Source organism: Schistocerca cancellata, chromosome 2, assembly GCF_023864275.1.
Source record: "Schistocerca cancellata isolate TAMUIC-IGC-003103 chromosome 2, iqSchCanc2.1, whole genome shotgun sequence".
NCBI lineage: Eukaryota > Metazoa > Arthropoda > Insecta > Orthoptera > Acrididae > Schistocerca > Schistocerca cancellata.
The window spans coordinates 671,278,009-671,298,676 of record NC_064627.1 but is presented as its reverse complement, the minus strand read 5'-3'; the positions used below and the strand labels follow the sequence as shown (position 1 = coordinate 671,298,676).

The 20,668-nt window shown below is 37.9% G+C and overlaps 1 protein-coding gene across 3 annotated transcripts in view; it reads right to left on the bottom strand.

Annotated features, from left to right (window-relative positions):
* The window catches only part of LOC126162388 (enoyl-CoA hydratase, mitochondrial-like), a 43,730-nt gene extending 24,159 nt beyond the window's left edge, over window positions 1-19,571 (bottom strand). Inside the window, exons 1-4 of one of the 3 annotated variants that reach the window (XM_049918864.1) lie at window positions 19,401-19,571; window positions 8,167-8,367; window positions 6,732-6,856; window positions 3,940-4,144 (exon numbers count right to left, since the gene is read on the bottom strand). In XM_049918864.1, coding sequence (XP_049774821.1) covers window positions 3,940-4,144; window positions 6,732-6,856; window positions 8,167-8,367; window positions 19,401-19,494 — 625 coding nt within the window. In that variant the 5' untranslated portion in view covers window positions 19,495-19,571. Of the gene's footprint in view, window positions 1-3,939; window positions 4,145-6,731; window positions 6,857-8,166; window positions 8,368-18,664; window positions 18,774-19,125; window positions 19,230-19,400 lie in introns of those variants that run through there. The other 2 variants (XM_049918865.1, XM_049918866.1) reach the window with 2 other exon arrangements.
* Between the last annotated feature and the right edge of the window lie 1,097 nt (window positions 19,572-20,668).

Below are 20,668 nucleotides of genomic sequence, written 5' to 3'. Positions count from 1 at the left end.
TTTCTAAACTATTTATTTAGTCTACGTAAAAGTCTTTCAGCTTCATTGTGGCTCCTTCTAGATTGATCCCTTAGTTAAAGTGTTGGTGTCCTCTGCAAATAGGCTATATTCCTGTTGGATATCATGAGGTAAGTCACTAATATACAATATACTAAAAAATCTCTAGAACACTTCCTTGAAGCCTACTGTTAATGATCTTCCCCACGTCTGAGTAGTATTGCCTGTCGCCCCATAGAATTTTAGCTTTTCTAGAAAAATTTTGTGATCATCTAAATCAAAAACTTTTGATAGGTCACTGAATACATCAATTGTTGATTCTTCCATGTCCCTGTAGTACACAGCGAACAAGGTATTGTGTTGCTGAAGCAATGGATTAACCTGTCTGGAAGCTCTGTTGGCTTCTGAATAAAATAATTTGTGATGTAAAGAAGTTTCTTGACCCATAATACAGAATATGTTTGAAGATTTTTGATACTACTAGTATAATACTAACAGGTCAGTAGTTTTCAGGTTCTATAGAATTGACTTTTTTGTGTAATGGTGGGAACTTAGCAATTTTTAAACTCTCAGGATACAGTCCATCTGTGTGAATTCATTAATTCTGTTGATCAATGGTTTAACAATAAATTTAGATGACAGTTGTATTTGAGATATGGTAGATGTTCTGAGTCTTGGTGTTTTCTAGTTAATCTATGATTCTGCTTACTTCTTCCTCACTTGTTGGAAACAGATATATGGATTTCTTAGTGGACATGAAACATTTATATCATTTGTTCTTGAAATCTGAGATATACTTTGTTAAATATTTGCTTGCATTTACAAACTAACCATTAAATGCTTTGGCTATGGCTGTAGTTTCTGGATTTCTGGATTTCTCTGTAAAGAATCGCTCCAGCTGATCTCCTTGGGGCTGTTTCTGAACTTATGATCATTCACATTGTTTTTGGCTTCTTGTCTGAGATGATAATTACCTACCCAATAGCAATTTTCATATATTTTAGGATTATGGTGTGGTTTTTTATTTTTCTTTTAGTGTCATAAAAATCTATGCAATTAGTTTTATATTTACTGATGCTGTGTGTCACTTTAAACATTTCTCTAGTAATAATGATACCCTATGCAATCCAGTTATTTCATCTTTGCATCTACTTTTGGTGGGAATAGTTCATCAGTATATTCACAATATCTGGTAATGAAGAAGCTAAAACTGTTTATTCAACCTTTGCCATTTTGGATTTCAGACCAACCTTTATTAGCCAGATTGTGATTGTAGGTATTTATGTTGTTGTCATACAGTTTTTGTATTTAATATAGAGTTTCCTAGGCTTTACATTTTGTTCTACAGGGATTACTTATTCTTCCTGATCAGACAGATAATTTTAGTTGCTGTTTGCTATAAAGTTACCTCCTGATTGTTGGTGATAATACAATTTATAACAATACCACTGGCCATAGTAATTCTAGTATAGTCATTGAGTATATTGTGCAAATTGTAAGAGATGAGTAGTGAGCAAATATCCTATTTCAGTTTGGATACATTACTATAATCAGTATAATCACCACAGTATATTATTTTGTAGTTACCTTTGTGACTACTCACCTAATTTGAACAATTTTTTTTTTTAAATTCTTCAGCTTCTGTTACCCTTTCCCAATTCCTGTCACCTTCAAAGTGCACTGCCCCCAACTGTCTTTGATATTATCATCACATGCCTAGCCTGTCTACCTGCCACCCTTCCCTCCTGCATTCCTAGCCTAGCAAGTACTGTTTCTTTTTGTCTGTGTCTACCAATGATGCAAAACTTCTGCTTTTTGGTAAGACCAAAATTATATAACTTGATTCATGCCATAACTCAGATCTATATCAATTAACTTTTTTTGGCTTGCTTTAATGTCCTCCCAATGGCAATAAATAGTTAAGCAAAAATTGAAAAATAACAATGCACTTATGGGCACCATTATTGCCTCTGAACCCTTTGACATCCTTTCACCTACTGTACACCTTTCTCCACTTTTACCACATTTCCTTCCTTCCTTTATTTCTTTATGTTTAACATTGAGAGATGAAGGTTCAGTCCATTTTTAAAATTTTATAATTGCCTAGTCTACAGATATAAGATAAAAAAGAAAAAAAAAGAGATTCACCATGAAGGAATAATCCAAATGGGATGAAAATCAGCAGGTGTTATGCACATGCACAGACAAATAAATGATTACAGTATCAGAAAAAAATGGATGATTTAGTCAAGAAAAAGAGCTTCACAAATTGAGCAACTCAATGACGTATTGATCCACCTATGGCCTTTACGCAGAATTGATCTATAGAGTTGCTGGGTGTCCTTCTGAGGGATATGGCACCAAATTCTGTCCATTTGGCACGTTAGATCATCAAAATTCTGAGTGGTTGGAGGGCACTGCCCATAATGCTCCAAGCATTCTCAACTATGGAGAGGTCTGGTGACCTCACTGGCCAAGGTAGGGTTTGGGAAGCATGAAAACAAGAAGTAGAAACTCTTGCAATATGCAGATGCATATTATCTTTCTGAAATGTAAGCTCAGGATAGTTTGCCACGAAGACAATAAAATGGAATGTTGAATATTGTTGACATACCACTGTGCTTTATGGGTTCTGCAGATGACAACCAAAGGGATCTTGCTATGAAATGAAATGGCACCTAAAACCATCACTCATGGTTTTCAGGCCATATGGTGGTCAACTGTTGTGTTGGTATCCTATCAGGTCCAGGAGGTATCCAGACATGTCTTCTCTGGTCATCAGGGCTGAGTTTGAAGCGGGACTCATCACTGGAGACAATTTCACTCCTGTCAATGAGATTCAAGGCTGAAGATGTATCTGAGACACTCCACAGCAGTAGAATACCAGTGTAAATGTCAACCACCACATTGCCCATCAGCCAGGAGTGATGACCTCATAGCAGGACCCGAATGGTTGCCATCCACAATACTCTTAAGCATGGGAGTACATCAATGATATTCTATGCCCTGTTTTGTTGCCCTTCATTGCAAACCATGCTGGGATTACATTTCAGCAAGATAATGGTTGCCCCCACACAGTGAGAGCTTCTACTGGTTGTCTTCATGCTTTCCAAATCCTACCTGGGTCAGCAAGTTTGCCATATCTCTCCTCAATTGAGAACTTTTGGAGCATGATGGGCAGTATCCTCCAACTATCTCTGGATTTCGATGATCTAACATGCCAACTGGACAGAATTTGGCACAACATTCCAAGACATCCAACAACTTTATCAATCAATGACAAGCTGAATAAGTGCTTGCGTAGGGGTCTGAGATGGACCAACATGTTATTGACTTGCTCAATTTGTGAACCTCTTCCTCTTGAATTAATCATACATTTTTTCTGAAATTATAATCATATATTTTTCTGTACATGTACATCACATCTACATATTTCTGATCCATTCAGATAATTCCTTCATAGTGCATCTTTTTCTTTTCTTTTTTTCTTAGAGTGTAGATACCTTCTTGTGATTTTAGTTTCTGTCACATTATCAGTATAATAAGGTACAACCCAAATGCAAGTGAACCTACTGGTGCTAGATATTTTCAACAGGAATGGCGGCACTATTCTCTAGAATGGAGGGGACAGAAATGACTGTAAATGGGAAATAATTTTTGGAAACAACTCAGGATATACCATATCATTTAACAGCATTTGTCATGTGGGAAACTTGATTAGTTAAATTTTTATGCTCATGTATATCAGTTTATTGTTGTTGGCTGATGAAACAGTGCAGCAACGTAAAACTAATAGAAACTCTTAGCTATATTCCTGTTGTTACATAACAATGCTGATGAAACAGCAATACTAAGAAACACATGCAAGAGCACTATTTAGTTTTGCTACATTAATTCTACATCCATTAGTTTCAAATAACAAATTTTTGGTGTGAAATTTACCCATTTTCTCTGCTTCTTCTGCAGAAACTGGAGTTCCAGTTAAGCATATTTCCATAGCTTTTGATTTACCAACGGCTCTTGTTAATCTCTGAGTACCACCAGCTCCAGGTATTGTTCCAATTATAATTTCTGGTTGTCCAAAACGAGCTTTATCACCAGCATAAATAATGTCACACATCATTGCCATTTCACATCCTCCACCAAGCTGAAATATTATTTCAGTCTGTTTATTTTTTTCTGAGTATGACCTATAACTACAGTTGTTAAAGAAACATTTGCAATCATTGTAATCTAAACAGAAGGATATAAGATGTTTATCAGTTTGTAAAAGATATAGTATGACATTCTTGATAAGATGTCCATTGAGTTTTTCGTGCACTTCTGATGAAACCCATCAGTGAAAATACAATACTGAGGGTGAAATTTTAATAACATATTGGAGAGCATAAAAAGTGATATAAACTGATCTCTTCAGTAATTTCTTCATGCAGCCCTGATGAACTCAATATGACTGATAACCAGGTCTACTCCCTTTATCACCCAACTAATAATTAAATGAAACTCTATGGTTCTGGAGATGTGTTCAAGTCTCAGACATCTATGATGTATACAAACAGACTTAAGCTACATATGAAAACTTCTACCAAGGCTGGGATTTGAGCTCCTGCTCACTAGGCAGATTTGCTAACCACAATGACACCCTTGATTAAAGCACATATGCCTTGGTTTCAGGCAGGCTGCACCATCTTGTTCAATGCTGAGGTGCTATTCCAAAACAGGTGGAGAGCCTCTGCAATGCTATTCATGTTTAGGAGGAGTCGTAAGAGGGCTGCAGCATGAATGGGAATTTTGATTGTGGAGGTAAGTGTGCTAGGGTAGTCCATGCAGTAGTGCAAAGCCATTGTGCCAGGGTGGCATAGTGATAAGCACATCTGCCTAGTGAACAGGAGACCTGGGTTCATATCCCAGCCTTGATAAAAATATTCATTCTTCACTCTAGTTTGCATATATACATTAATAATGTTTAATATATTTAATTTTATTCATTCAAAATTTGATTGGTCTCATCCTTATATTGCCTCATAAGAAATCTACCATGACATTTATGTATTATGTCATATGCAATTGCTTATGATAGTGACCTGAGTCATATCAATGATTACTATTTTAAAATTACTTATTCAATGTTGAGAATCCAATCTCCTGGTTATTTACAGATAAACTGCTGTAAATATCTGATTTCATTGAGCGAGCTGATCCATAGGATATCATGTTGGATAACAAAGTGAAGAGTTTTTATGCTAGCACAAAGATGACAATGATAACAATGATATTTAATTTTTTCTGGGTAAACTTCAACTCTCTGCCACTATAAAGTTCTGTATTTTGGAAAGTTTATTCCCAAAGCAAATTCATTAAAAAAAGAAATGAGAGGCACATTTCAAATGTGATCATGTTTTTCTTGAATATAATCCAATAAAAGGCCATCAAAAAAATTGCAAGCACAAACAAAAATTCAAATTGGATGATTGACAATAGAAGCTGTATAAAATAGCTGACTTCATAGGGATGTCAGAAGAAAGGCAGTACATGCACTACATTTACAAAAAGGATTGACTAAACAGATGCACAGTTTGACATTTGTTGAATGCTGACCAAAGTCAAATGTGAAAAAAATTGCAGCAAAGCTTGGATCATTTTAAAAAGAATCCAACAGAGTTTTTGAAGTATTTTGTGATTGTGGATGTGGTGTAGTCCCACTGTACCATGCCACAAATCATATGGCAAGCAAAGCAGCAGGTGGAAGCCAGGGATCCTGGGTTAAAAATAAAGTGAAGTCAATTTCATTTGCCAAAAAGTATGTGATCAGTATTTTTTAGGATGCAGAGGGGATTCTTGTCATTGATCAGCTTGAAAAGAATAGAACAGTAGTTAATGAATAATTCATATATTTAATGGCTTAATTGAATGAAAATGTCTAAGAAGAGACCTACACTGCAAAATGGGACAAAACCGTCATTTATTAGGATAGTGCACCTGCTAACATAGATCCTTTGGTTGTGGGAAACTGAGGCATTTGAAGTAAATATCATTAGAGCATTTACCCTAGTCTATAGATCTGGCACCTGTTGACTTCTCTCTTCTCCCACATCTAAACAAATTTGCTGGAAAACGTTCTGCACCCAGTGAAGAATTTATGGCAGCTGCAGACAAATATTTTACAGATCTTCAAGAATTACACTTCAGGAGTGAATGCAGTCAATGGAAAGATGGTGGAGGAGTGAATTTACCCAGTAGGGAACTACATTTTTAAAAAAATGCATTTTTTAATCTCAATTTCCAGGCTTCAGTGACTGTCATAATTTTCACCTCAGCTTCATAGGAAGGTACATCTACTGTTTCATCTGTCACTGTTGAGCTGCTGGGAACTATTCATTCCATATCCAAATCTGGATTAAAACTAAATTAAGGTGTCAATTGTTTCCAGCATTTTAGGGCAAGAACAGAACCAAAATTATGAAAAATGTTTGAGTTATGACATAGTAATTTCTGCCCATCTTTCAAGATCAGAATCAAGTGTAAACATCACTTATACCAACAACATGACAATACATTCCTTACAAATTAGATATATGTGTTAAGTTGTGAAGCAGAAACTGCTTTAAAAGAAAGAGACGTTACTGAGGATGACATTATCGTCTAAAATTAAAAATGGGGGCTATGATGGTCAGTACACAGCTACTATAAAGACAAACATGGACTTACAAAACAATGAATCAGTAAAAACTTACCGCATATCCATTTACTGCTGCTATCACAGGTTTGGTGCAGTGTGAAATTCTTTTCCACTCCCCAAATAAGCTTCCCCGCATGACAACAGAATATGTTTGGTCCAGCATTTCTTTTATGTCAGCACCTGTTTGAAAGTTCACATAATATTTTGAGGTGAGAAATAGAAATAATTCTAAAAATATAAAATAGCAATTATTTACCTTAACATATATTTAGGGCAATAAAAGCAGAAAATATTATAGTAACATTTTTCATTGGCCTTAGGCAAAGATGTAAGAGTATGGGCACAATAGCACTAGTCATACTGTGTTTTTACTATGATTTAGAGAAATTGTCTATGATGGCTGTCTCTGTCTTTTAATATATAATTTTACTTGTTCCTCGTCCCTGGAGGCTCCCCTTCATTTGAGATTTATGAAACATGACATGTAGAAGGTAAACTATTTTCCCTCTTTCTCAAATGTGTCAGATCAGCTCATGCTCTTTAGTGGAAATAGGGAATCAATCATAGCTAATAATAATGTGCATATATGTGAGCGAGAATTGGGGAGTGAGTGGGTCACAAGTAAGATAATAGGAGATGTGTGGATATGTATGCCCTCTGAGGAACACAAATTCAAAAGAACTACATTATTTCACTCCCTTTTTACATATTCATCAGCTGCTCATTATGTGATAAACAGTTGTCTTTACTATTAAACAATGGAAGGGAGTCAAAGGTGAACAAAAAACATCAGTATTTTAACCAAAAAAGCTAAAATTATAAAAACATATAATATGTACCAAAATCAAACAAAAAAGGAAAATATAAAATATTACCAAAATTGTAAACCAGGATGGCATGTAGCAATATTATGAAAAGAATAGTTGCTACTCACCATATAGTGGAAATGCCAAGTTGCAGATAGGCACAACAAACAGACTGTCGGAGAATGAGCTTTCACCCAACACGGCCTTTGTTGAAAATAGACAATAAACACACACACACACACACACACACACACACACACACATGGCTACAGTCTCTGGCAGCTGAAACTGCAGCAAGAATAGACTAGTCTCTTACTAAGAAATAAGTATTTTTAGGGAATCTGTTTCTAATGTCATGTAAGATATTTTTGCCTAGAAGCCAATTTGGTACATTTATAATCAGTAAATTTATATAAGATTCTAAACTGATATTATGTAATCAGTTCACCAACCTCTTACAGATATTTGTTAGAGGAATACCCCAAATTTAAGGATGAATAAAAAGTAGCATCATATTTTCCATTTTGCTGTTTTTGATATGAAACAGGCAAATTACTTTTTGTGATTAGCATTAATGAAGCAAACCTTCTCCATTGTAAATAAGAATAAAATATTTATATTTCATTTATATTCATTAACAACAGAGATAGCTATTGTGCTTCAAATTGCTTCACAGTTACTAACCTGCAGCAAATGCTTTTTCATTCCCTGTGATGATAATAGCCCCAATTTTATCATCCTTCTCAAATTCAGCAATAGCTTTATCCATTTCCAGTATTAAATCAGTACATAAAGCATTCAGTGCTTTTGGCCTATTCAGCTGGACTAGACCAACATTTTTCTTTTCACCTAAAGTGTCAGTTAATATGTACTGGTATGATGCACCTGAAACAAATTAGAAGAATGTAAATGTTCCACATTTGATTTCATTGCACATTTCAAGCTGATGTAATCTCTTGTTTAATACAACAGAAAACAACATATTCTTTGAAATGTACATAACATTTTCAAAATTCTATGGTAGCCAAAGGAGCTTCAAAATAATTTTCATCACATGAAAATATGAGAGAGAAAGAGAGAAAGAGAAGCTACTTTAGTATGTATCATATACACATATAAAAAAAATTTTGCACCACACCGGTTCCCAGAACTCCTGAAGATAGACATTGACTGTGGATATTGTATCAAAGACACAGTCCCTTTGACTGTTCAGAGCTATCGCTAAACCTATCCAATGATGTAAACAACCATGCATGAGCATCACCTATTAGATGGAGGGGGTCCGACAGGCGATCAGTTCCAGTCATTCCACCAGGAAGGAGGTACACAGGTCGTGTTGTCTGTAGTTCATCTATGCCTAGGCAGTCAGTCCCACGCTTCAATTGCATGTGCATTATTACTTTGTGCAGGTAGAGCTCTCACCAAGGGAAGTGTCCAGGCATCTTGGAGTGAACCAAAGCAATGTTGTTCGGACATGGAGGAGATACAGAGAGCCAGGAACTGTCAATGACATGCCTCGCTCCGGCCACCCAAGGGCTATTACTGCAGTGGATGACTGCCACCTACAGATTATGACTCAAAAGAACTCTGACAGCAACACCACCATGTTGAATAATGCTTTTCATGCAGCCACAGGATGTCATGTTATGACTCAAACTGCATGAAATAGGCTGCATGATGTGCAGCTTCACTCCCAATGTCCATGGTGAGGTCCATCTTTGCAACCATGACACCATGCAGCACAGTACACACGGGCCCAACAACATGCCAAATGGTCCACTCAGGATTGGCAGCAAATTCTCTTCAACGATGAGTGTCGCATATGCCTTCAGACAGACAATTGTCTGAGACGTGTTTGGAGGCAACTTGCTCAGGCTGAACACCTTAGACACACTACCCAGTAAGTGCAGCAAGATGGAGGTTCCCTGCTGTTTTGGGGTGGCATTATGTGGGGCCGTACCGGCTGTATGATACATGAATGCCATCCTCTGACTGATAGTGCAACCGTATCGGCAACATATTGGCGAGGCATTCATCTTCATGGATGACAATTCGCACCTCCATCACACACATCTTGTGAATAACTTCCTTTAGGATAATGACATCGCTCGACTAGAGTGGCCAACATGTTCTCCAGACATGAACCATATCGAATATATGTGGAATAGATTGAAAAGTGCTGTTTATGGATGACATGACCCACCGAGCACTGTGAGGGATCTATACTGAATCACCATTGAGGAGTGGACAATCTAGACCAACAGTGCCTTGCTGAACTTGTGGATAGTATGTGACAATGAATACAGGAATGCACCAATGCAAGAGGACGTGCTAATGGGTATTAGAGATAGCAGTGTGTACAGCAATCTGGGCCACCACCTCTAAAGATCTTGCTGTATGGTGGTACAACATGCAATGTATGGTTTTCATGAGCAATAAAAAGGGTGGAAATTATGTTAATGTTGACCACTATTCCAATTTTCAGTACAGGTTCCGGAACTCTCGGAACTGAGATGATGCAAAACTTTTTTTTATGTGTGTATATGGTTATTTTAATGTGTATTTACAATTCATCTCCTAGCCCCTCAGGGTGTGCTACTGCTCGTGTTAAGCTCATGACACTGGATCATTGGGGCTCATCTGTGAAGGGTAGAGTTGATGTGATATCATCAGCAGGTAGCTATGGGTTTGGTTGGGTTGTTCGGGGAAGGAGACCAGACAGTGAGATCACTGGTCTCATCAGATAAGGGAAGGACGGGGAAGGAAGTCGGCCATGCCCTTTCAAAGGAACCATCCTGGCATTTGCCTTGAGCAATTTAGGGAAATCATGGAAAACCTAAATCAGGATGGCTGGACACGGGATTGAATCGTCGTCCTCCTGAGTGCGAGTCCAGTGTGCTAGCCACTGCACCACCTCGCTTAGTCTGGTGTCTATAACAAATCCATTGTGGGATATGATCTGTCCATCTCCATTTCTAGAAGCATGTTATAGTGACGTGAACTGAGGTAACGAAAGTCATGAGATCCCTCCTAATATTGTGTCAGGCCACTTTTGTCATAATGCAGCAACTTGATGTGGCTTGTACTCAGCTAGTCATTAGTTACCCTGCATAAATGTTGAACCATACTGCCTCTATAGCCATCCATAATTACAAAAGAGTTGCCAGTGCAGGATTTTGTGCATGAATTGACCTACTGAGTGTACCAATATTCTGAGAAGGAAAGTTTCTACTCACCATATAGCGGAGATGCTGAGTCACAGACAGGCACAACAAAGCTTTTGGCCATTAAGGCCTTCATCAACAATAGACACACACACACACACACACACGCACACACACATGCACTCTCTCTCATGCAAATGCAACTCACACACTACTAAAACCACAGTGGTTTCAGTTGCCTGAGACTGCAGTCGTGTGTGTGTGTGTTTTGACAAAGGCCTTAATGGCTGAAAGCTTTAATTGTGAGATTCTTTTTGTCATTCCTATCTGTGACTCAGCTTCTCCCTTATATAGTGAGCAGCAGCTTCCCTCCTAATAATACCATTACATTACATCCTGGAATTTCCTATTGAATGTGCCTGATAGTTGTTTAATGGAATTCACTTCATGTGATCTGGTTGGCAAAATCATTCATTCAAATCATCTAGAATGTTCTTCAAACCAATCGCAGATTTGTGGTCTTGTGACATCCTTACTTGAGAACATGATGTCTTTAAATGCAAATGGTCTCCAAGTAGCGAAACATAACCATTTTTGGTCAGTGATTAGTTCAGTTGCACCAGAGGACCAAGTCTATTCCATGTAAACACAACCCACATCATTGTGGAGCCAACACCAGCTTTCACAGTGCCTTGTTGACAATGTGGATCAATGGCTTTGTGGGGTCTGTGCCACATTTGAACCCCACCATCAGCTCTAATCAACTAAAATCTGGACTCATGTGACCAGGCCACCATTTTTCAGTCATCTAGCATCCAGCCGATATGCTCATGAGCCCAGAAGAAGTGCTGCAGGTGATGATGTACTGTTAACAAATGCACCCACATCAATCATCTGCTGCCATAGGCTATTAATGCCAAATTTTGCCACACTGTCCTAACAGGTATGTTCATTGTATGTCTCACATTGATTTCACTGGTTATTTCAGGCAGTGTTGCTTGACTGTTAGCACTGACAACTCTATGCAAATGCTGCTGCTCTTGGTCATTAAATGAAGGCCATCAGCCGCTGTGTTGTTTGTAGTGAGAGGTAATTCCTGAAACTTGGTATTCTCAAGATACTCTTGACACTGTGGATCTTGGAATATTGAATTCCCCAACAATTTCCAAAATGGAATGTCATTTGCATCTAGCTCCAACTACCATTCCATGACTAAAGTCTGTTAATACCCATTGTGTGTCCATAATCATGTCCAAAACCTTTTCACATGAATCACCTGAGTACAAAAGCTCCACCAATGCACTGCCCTTTTATATTTGGTGTAGGCAATACTACCACCATCTGTATATATGCATTTCACTATACCATGACTTTTGTCACCTCAGTGTAATGCCTGTTGGCTTTTGTCTTGGGCTCTTCAGCTGAAGTTTGTTTAGCAGTGTTGTGGTGACCTGGCTACTTACATTCTGGGCAGCCAATCCTGAATACAGAAAAAACAGTGTGACATCTGGCTAATATGGCACCACACCATTCCTTGACAATGATCACTTATATTGCATCTTGTAGCTTTAGCACAGTGTCAGCTATCCATATGACCTGATGGCAACATCAGCAGTCATTGTGTCCTGTGAGCATAATGGTTGCAACCCTCAAGAATGCAGATATCGGCTGTCGATGTAAAGGCCTCAGTGTACATCAATGTAGGTTATATGAGCCAGACTCAAGAGTTCCGAATCCTGTCTCATCTCCTGGAGTGTGTAATGCTACCATTCAATAATTTTTGAAAAATCTTAATGATAATCTTTAACATAAACTGAATTTTGAAAACAACAGGTGATTTAATTGCTAGAAATTGTCAGTGCACATCATCAAGAGACAAAGACATCAAATGGTAAAGTACAATTGAGATAAATTTTTAACTGATTAATATTTTTCTGTGGGAAGTGTAACTGCAATATTTGTCTAGGTACTTTGTATGTATTGTAGTAAACAGAAAACTTTTTGCACATTCTTATGTTTATTAAATGCAGTTTATGAAAAGAGATCAGAACAACTGATAATGACTAACATAGAGTTACATGGAGTTACAGCAACTGGTGCTCCTCACACTCAGAATTGTTAGTCATTGCCAACGAACTATAAATAACATACAAAAATTACAAATTTCATAGTATTATTATAACAAATGCATAATTCAGCTTTTAATTACATGTTGTAAATATTCACAAGTCTTACTACAGAGTTAGGTTTTAAAAAATGAAATAATAGTTTTTACATTATTGGAAATTTGGTAAAAATACATTTCAAATATGAAAATTACTGAAATTGCTTTTGTAAACAGTCATGCCAAATTAATTTTAATTTACATTTTAATTGCATTATTAGTTTTGGTAAGGTACTAATATTATCACTAAATCTCAGACAAATGCTGAGCAGGTTATTACACTGAGATATTTGATAAATGCTTCATACATTTTTCTAAGCAAGTTATAGGTTACGTTGTTGTGTTCTCAATTGTTCCAAACAGTAATTTTGTGTAAAATAATAATATTAATGCATCCAGCAGTATACTTTTTAAGTATAATAACATTTGTAAGCTGATAAAACATTGAAATTATGAATGATAAATAGTTATCAGTAATTTCAAATATTGTCATTCCTGTGACCTCTGTATCCGGTTGTTCATTAATCTAAGGGACGGTATTGTACACTAGTCTGACATATTATAAATGCCTCGCACATCTGCATCTTGAAAATCAAGCTGTGCCATTTGACGATGGATGGAACAGAATAAATGTCCTCAAGTCAATCAAAGTATGTCAATGCACAAACCTGTAAATCTGGCCATCAGTCAGAAACTTTTACCCAATGTGTGTGTGGGTTTTGAATAGGATGTGTTGGACATTTGACAAGTGACTGTTCTTACAATGGTCTTATTCATTACTGCTAAATGGACTTATTTATTTGCAGTTATTAGCAAGTTATTAGTTTCTCCATGTCAGGATGATGCTCAATCCATAACTGTTGTTCAATTAATGAAAATCCATTCCAGATGCTTTTTTAGAGCTTCATTAAGTTCATATGACACATTATCATGTGCATCTGAAACTGTTTCAGTTAGACTTGATAAGGGCCTAATATAAAGGCTGAAACTGGTCACGTGACCTTCATAAACTTCTAAAAAGCAGATGGAGTGGCTTTTTACTAATTATTTACAAGTCTTTTGATCTGTGACTTCCTCTATCACCCCTTAGGAGATTAGTAAAAGCCCAGACCAGAGAATTATGGGAATGATGACGTGGTCACTTTTGCTTGATAAGATTGCCTAAATCTTCGAAAGATGACAGAAGGAGAAGAAGTTCTTGGGGCCTGATTGCCATGGGTGGAGCTTGGAACATTACAGTAACTCAGTGCCAACACCTGACAATGTTGCCACTGTTTATGTAGACATCTATAAAAGTAAACAAAATGTATTTGTGCTCTGTAACAAGATGTAAGGAAAACACTTAGAGGTAGTCTGGAAAATTATGGACAATATAAATAAGTTGTTATGATGATTCTTACTCTGCTTAGGAACTATTATTTTGACCTTCAGATATGAGCTTTGTTTTGATCCATGTGCTGCATAGTGCAATGTCACTGCACAGAGGCCATATGTTGATACATCTGTTTGGGGAACCTTGTGTGAAGTCTTTGAGGCAATGTTTCAGCTGACTCAAGTCCTTTTCACACTGTACAGTACAAACAAATGATGCACTGACTTTACAGAACTCATTGAGAAGCTCTGTTTTGTGATGTCATCCAGGAGCAATTTCAGGTAACAGTACATCTTTCTGAGCACAGATTGTAATCTAATGATGTTGCAAACTATCAGGAGATACTGGATGGCTTTCAGATAAGAAGCTGCTGGTCATGCCTTCTTCTCACTGAGTAAATTTCCCACATACTCAGTTTCTGGTTGAACGAGCTGACACTTCTATAGGCTTGCAACATAGGCCTGTCTGTTGCAAATACTGTCAATTTGTGCCACTGTATCACATAAATTCATGTTACAGATGATTTAAATGATTGTATATGTCCCCCTCCACCCATCCCCTCAGCCCTATTTTAAAAATCCAGTGGAAGTAACTACTGAAACCACCATCATAATGGACATAATCAGATCAGTCACAGTTGTTCACATGCATGGTTTCAGTTGTAATTTCCTTTGGATTTGCAAAGTATGATATCATATACCATGGTTCCCATCAATTAAAAAGTGAATTTATATTGTCCTACAGCACAAATTGATGGTGCATAAGACTGACATTTACGTTGAAATTCCATTAACACTTAATAAAGAAAGACATAATGTACCAACTGTGGGCATTTTATCAAGAGGAACCTCATACAATGGTAAAGGCATATAGAAGCTATAGCAGAGATGACTGAAAAACAATTTCCTCGCAAGCCAGTTTCAATGAGAGTCTATAATGTTGGTATGATCTAAATGGGGTCTTCATCACCACTGATTTTTGGGATTTGTCAATAGTAATTGGAAAATTTACTTCCGTAAGATCTGTCTTTGAAAAACAAAGACTACCTGTCAGGTAACTTTTCTCGACATGTTGACAAGCATGTATTGATGACAGAGTAAGAATGACTGATTTCATGAAGCCATCATGGATTAACAAGTAGCCTTTGGACTCATGAACCACAATGATGGAGCCTTCATAAGTGCCAGGTGCCGAACTACTGCTTTGAATTGGAATGCTGCATGCCAGCCTTGTGTAGGGCAGCAAAACAGATAAAATTTTCAAAGTCCAAGAGTGATGCTATCTCACTACATTATGGCGATGTTGACACGAGGCAGCCATGATGAAAATGTTTCACCACCAAGACTAGGTCAGGGCAAAACACAACATTGGCATTTCAGGTGAACTAGGTAGCAGACTTCAGCAGAATATTGTGGGTCAGAGCAGTGAAACAGGGTTACCTTCATTATGTGATAAAAGAAAGACTAAGATGAGCATGAAAGAAGTAAAACTACTGACACCTTCATAATAGCAAGCCCTACACAGTCATGACAAATGATGTTGGTAAATATTAGCCGCTAATTGGCTCCATGAATACCCCCGCAGTTTAGCTCATAAGGCAATTCGTCAGACGGATCAAAGGCCTACATGACATTTGCACTCAATTCCATGACTGCAATGAAGTGATGTTTGACACAAGTCTGTTGCAGATTTCAGCATGCTACAGACAACAACAGCTGCTAATGGGAGAAATGGATACGTCACCATAATCATCAGTTGCACAGTTCAACACCACAGTCTGCCTCTGTCACAGATGGGAAGACCTAGAGGTTTTTTGTGCCCACCAGGATCAGGACACAAGTATTCCTGACATTCTGATGAACTGGATAGAGTCTGTGTGGATAGCACACCAATATCGTTGAACTCCATGGCTACACGGCAACCCTCATCACAGTATGATAAATTACAAAGAAGGGTGGTGAGTGGGAGGGTACAGAGCACGTCCCAAGTCACCATGCGTAAGTTCAATACATGTGCCACTGCCACTCTCTGCCACGGCGTCAAGGTACAGCTGGTGCCAGGGTCACCGCAAGCAGCATACCACCAGTGGAGCAGCCGCCTGGAATGAAATGTGTGTGGTGTCAGCTGTCTTGAGCGGGCTGAAGGCCACTTATGGAACAATTCCTCTGCAGGCATTGACAGGTGATGCTAACCATGAGTCAAGATTCTACCTGTATTTTTATTGAAATAAATAACTTATTCTGAACCTTCTTTCACTGCACCTACCACTGATTACAGGTCACTACCACCCTTCCGAGGATTATGCCCTCCCAATAGTTACCTCTTGCAAAAGTGGTGTCAGAAGTGCCCATGCTTCTGACACTTTCAGTATCTACATCAGAAGGCCCTGCAATGCATTTTGTACAGAGCCACACCAGCAGTTACAACAATTGTGGAGCGAGTCACCGAAAAGCTTTGTTTCTCACACAAGTATGTTGTAGAGATGATCACGTCCAGAATAAGACACAGTGGGTTCAGAGTTACTTGTTGCAGAACCTAATATCTCAGTTTAAGAGGAATCATAGTAAAGTGTATTTTTTACAGGTAGATTGCAAAATTTGTAATTTGTCTTGATACAGAGCACCTTGAGATAGGTATATTCCTGTAATGTATTCCACTTACAGTATGGCCATGGAAAAGAGAGCTTTATTAAGTGTCATTTGGTGGTGATGAAATGAAGTAATAAGTAAATTTTGATATTCATTATAGTGTATATTGTTTGTTGTGTATAAGGCTTACTGGGATAGAAAATGGAAATGCACAAATATGGCACAAATGGACGCACCTACTACAGCAGACATGGTACCAGCTCTAACAGAACAGGTTAAATCATTAAAAGGAGAGAATGAGCAAACAGCGCAACAGCTATGTAATCAAATGGAAGATTCTATACAATCAGGTCCTAGTGAAGTTAAATCAATATTGGCAGTACCTTCCCCATCAATGTATCCTGTAGAAGCTAGTCTTATTTCCCTTTCTTCTGGCAAAACATCAGAGGATGTCACTATTTTTATCCAGAACATGTTATCTTCAGCCAGCTTGTGCAACTGATCTGAACAAACATCACTGCAGATGGCCAAATTGCACTTGTCAGGTGAGGTTAAGATGTACATCACATACCATGAGGTTTTGAGAAAAGTGCCAACATTTACAGAGTTACTAAATGGCTTAAAGCATTGCTTCAGAAAACAAAATAGTGCTTGTTTCTTTCAAGAAAAATTATGTAATTTGAGAGAATTGCCAAATGAGACTATCGAAGCATTTTTGTACAGGATACACAAGATAAATGCCAAAACTTATGAGTTGGCTGACGAACCAGAGGCTGATGTAGTTTATTGAGAGAGGCTGAGGATAGTGTTCTGGATGTGTTCCTAAAAGGGTTTCTTCAGAATTTTCTCAAATAGTGAGAATGGATAATCCACAAGATGTAGCCACAGTGCTGCAGGTAGCCAATTGTCTGCAAGAGAATATTTATCTTGATAGTATGGTAGGAGAGCTAATAAATTCCTCATAGAACGTAGAAACGAAGTAAAAATAGATGTGCCTTTTTTTCCTCACGTGTTGGACAAATTGATAAGTCTGGATACTGAACAGGAACTTTATCTACCAATTTGTTAGCCTCATCAGTCATCTGAATTCTGTCTGTGCCGTGAGCTCTGGAGGTATTTTGACGTCTCAGGTTAAATGTCTCACCCAACATTTTATTCAGTAATTATGGGAATTTTGTAAGGTCATTTTTCGCAAAACGCAAAGAGTGTTAGATAATACAAGCACCGTGATCAACAATGAAACAACTGAGCTGCTGAGTTTAAATCAGAGGTGTCTAACCCACAAGCCGAATAGCGGCCGAGATCAAGTGTCATTGAGCACGAAGAAAGGAGCATCTATCACACGATCCGTAAAATAAAAAAAATAAAAAATCATAGAATTCCATTTATGTAAAGTCACGATAAACAAAATTTTCCTCCTGTCACACGAAGCTATTCTCTCATTGGTCCATTCCGTTCTTTCTTTTTTGCTCAACAGTTATTGTTAGTGTTTATTATATACTCGCCTTCTTCCAATGTGGTCCAAGTGCACTAAAAGATCTTGCACTCCTGCTTTAATTGTTTTATATGTTAAGCTGAAACGGTGACAATAACAATTATCTCATAAAAGCAGACTAATGACAGTGCGAAGAAATATGCAATAGTGTGTCGAATGATTGTTAATCAAACGTGTTTATGGAACTTCAGCCAGACATGAATACACAGTCTCTCTTCCATCGACAGGAAACGTACGTTTGTATTTATGACTACGGCGGGGCGGAATAAGTTTACAGTTGATTTGCGGAACTGTCCATGCGGCATTTGCTAGATGAAAAGAACTGTTAAACCAGCGGAATATGAACAGCCAACTCTATAATATGAACAACCAATTCTGCCAAACGTGCAAGAGCTTTACCTGCTAGAAATGCAACTCTTATTTTCGTCATCTTAATCAAGGTACCGGTACATCGTAATGACCGTCGTAAAAAAATATTTTTTTCTTTTCCCCCAAACCCACATAAACGCAAACTTATCGAGAGAGAGATTTTTTAACATAAGCGTTTATATTATACAAATTATACAGATCTGAGATTAAAGAAGTGCGATTGTTCTGAAAATTAAAAAAAATCGTGGATAAATATTGAAGAATAACAGCAATGCTTTGGTTTCTTTAAAATATTGGATTTCTTTCATTCAGATATAGGGCTGTCACCAAAATGCACGGGAATATAGCTGGAGAATAGGAACAATTTTAAATTCATATGTTAATGTTTCTAGACCATGTACTCGTCAAATTGATGATAATGGTACATATATTGTAAATTAGAAAGCACATTTTGAAAATTTGTTTAACAGTCACATCTCCGCAAGATCTACCGCACGTGTGTCTGTAGAAACGCTTCTGTAACATTTTCTGCTTCAAATTATTGGAAATACATATAATGAAGTTACATAACGGAGTAGGCCCCTACTCTTATCGCGTGTAGGCTGACATAGCGAGTTTTTCTCTGATTGGTTACGCAACTTCCTAGCGACGCTTGCTTTAAGAGCACTCCGCAACGTAATCGCCTGTAACAGCAGACGGACCTACGTATGATTGCGCAAGACGATGACAAAACAGCGTTGCCTGGGCACACATGTCTGATACTTACTGCTCATACATTTCTGCGCCGTCAGTAAGGTCCCTCTGCTGCTGACATGTCCTGCCTGGAACAAAAGCCGAGATATTTTAAGTGCGAGGACCATTTCGGCTAAGTCCGCTTGTGACCACTGCAAAGTGAAATCTGTGCTCCGCTGTCTTCGCTCCGTAAAGATACCTAGTAGCGCTATCACCTACAGGTTGCTCCGCACGTTCCTCGGACAAAGTCCATATTCTCGCACGTTTTGCAGAAGATCCAGTCATGGCTGTGAAAGGAGGTCAAAATCTGGTCTTAACGCTCCACCGACTAGAATGTAGGCCTACGTCTGCTAACTTCCGTGAATATCATCGGTGAAAACGACGGTACCATGAATCACATGCAAGTTAGAAATAACTCATTAGAATAAGTTAATTACGAGCGGAAAAAGATTACAGACAAAAGGCAAGGGCGTGGTTTAGCAAATGGTAATATACTGTGGTGCCCGGTCCACATAATAATAATAAACAATAAATAATAATAATACTTTATTGAACATCGAATGATGCACTACATATGTACAAAAGCAGGAAACGTTACAATTCGCGAGACATAATGCGTTTTTCTGAACATTAACATAAGATAAGATTACAAATAAATGGTTTGTTGCTATTTACATCTTTTTTCCAAGCACTTATTATCTATGAGTATTGATCTCGTTGCCGACTGTACGCCGAGGAGAAAAAGGAAAAGCAAAAAAACGGGACACTCTTTTTACTAATTGACAACCAGGAACTTAAGCAGCTGACTTACACGGATGACAGACGCTATTTGAAAGTTATACAACAGGGGTGTACAGACTTGCAAGTCTTGTAGGCCGCAAACCGCTCACTGTGACTATGAAAGGACCACAAATTGAAAAATAATGTGTCGTGAGACAACGTATTATTATTCCGAACTGTGATCCCCAATGTCAGCTAGACTCACTAGAGTCGGCTCGAAAGACCACATCATTTGTGAAGAACATTCTAGGGAACAGAGATTAGCTTGTTGGTAAAAATCAGGATGCTTCCACAAAAACAGACAGAAGTTGCAACAGCATACAGAACATTCAGGCACAAAAGTAACATAGAAAGACCACTGCAGCAGGGATAAAGCTTAAAATAAATCACCTAGCCATATTAAAGCAATACAAAATATTAACCACTCTACCACATCTCTTAAAGTGTATTTTCTAAACAAGTGCTGTTACACCGTAAATGAATTTTTAATGGCGTACATTGTGGTGTGCTAGAGTCTGTCCA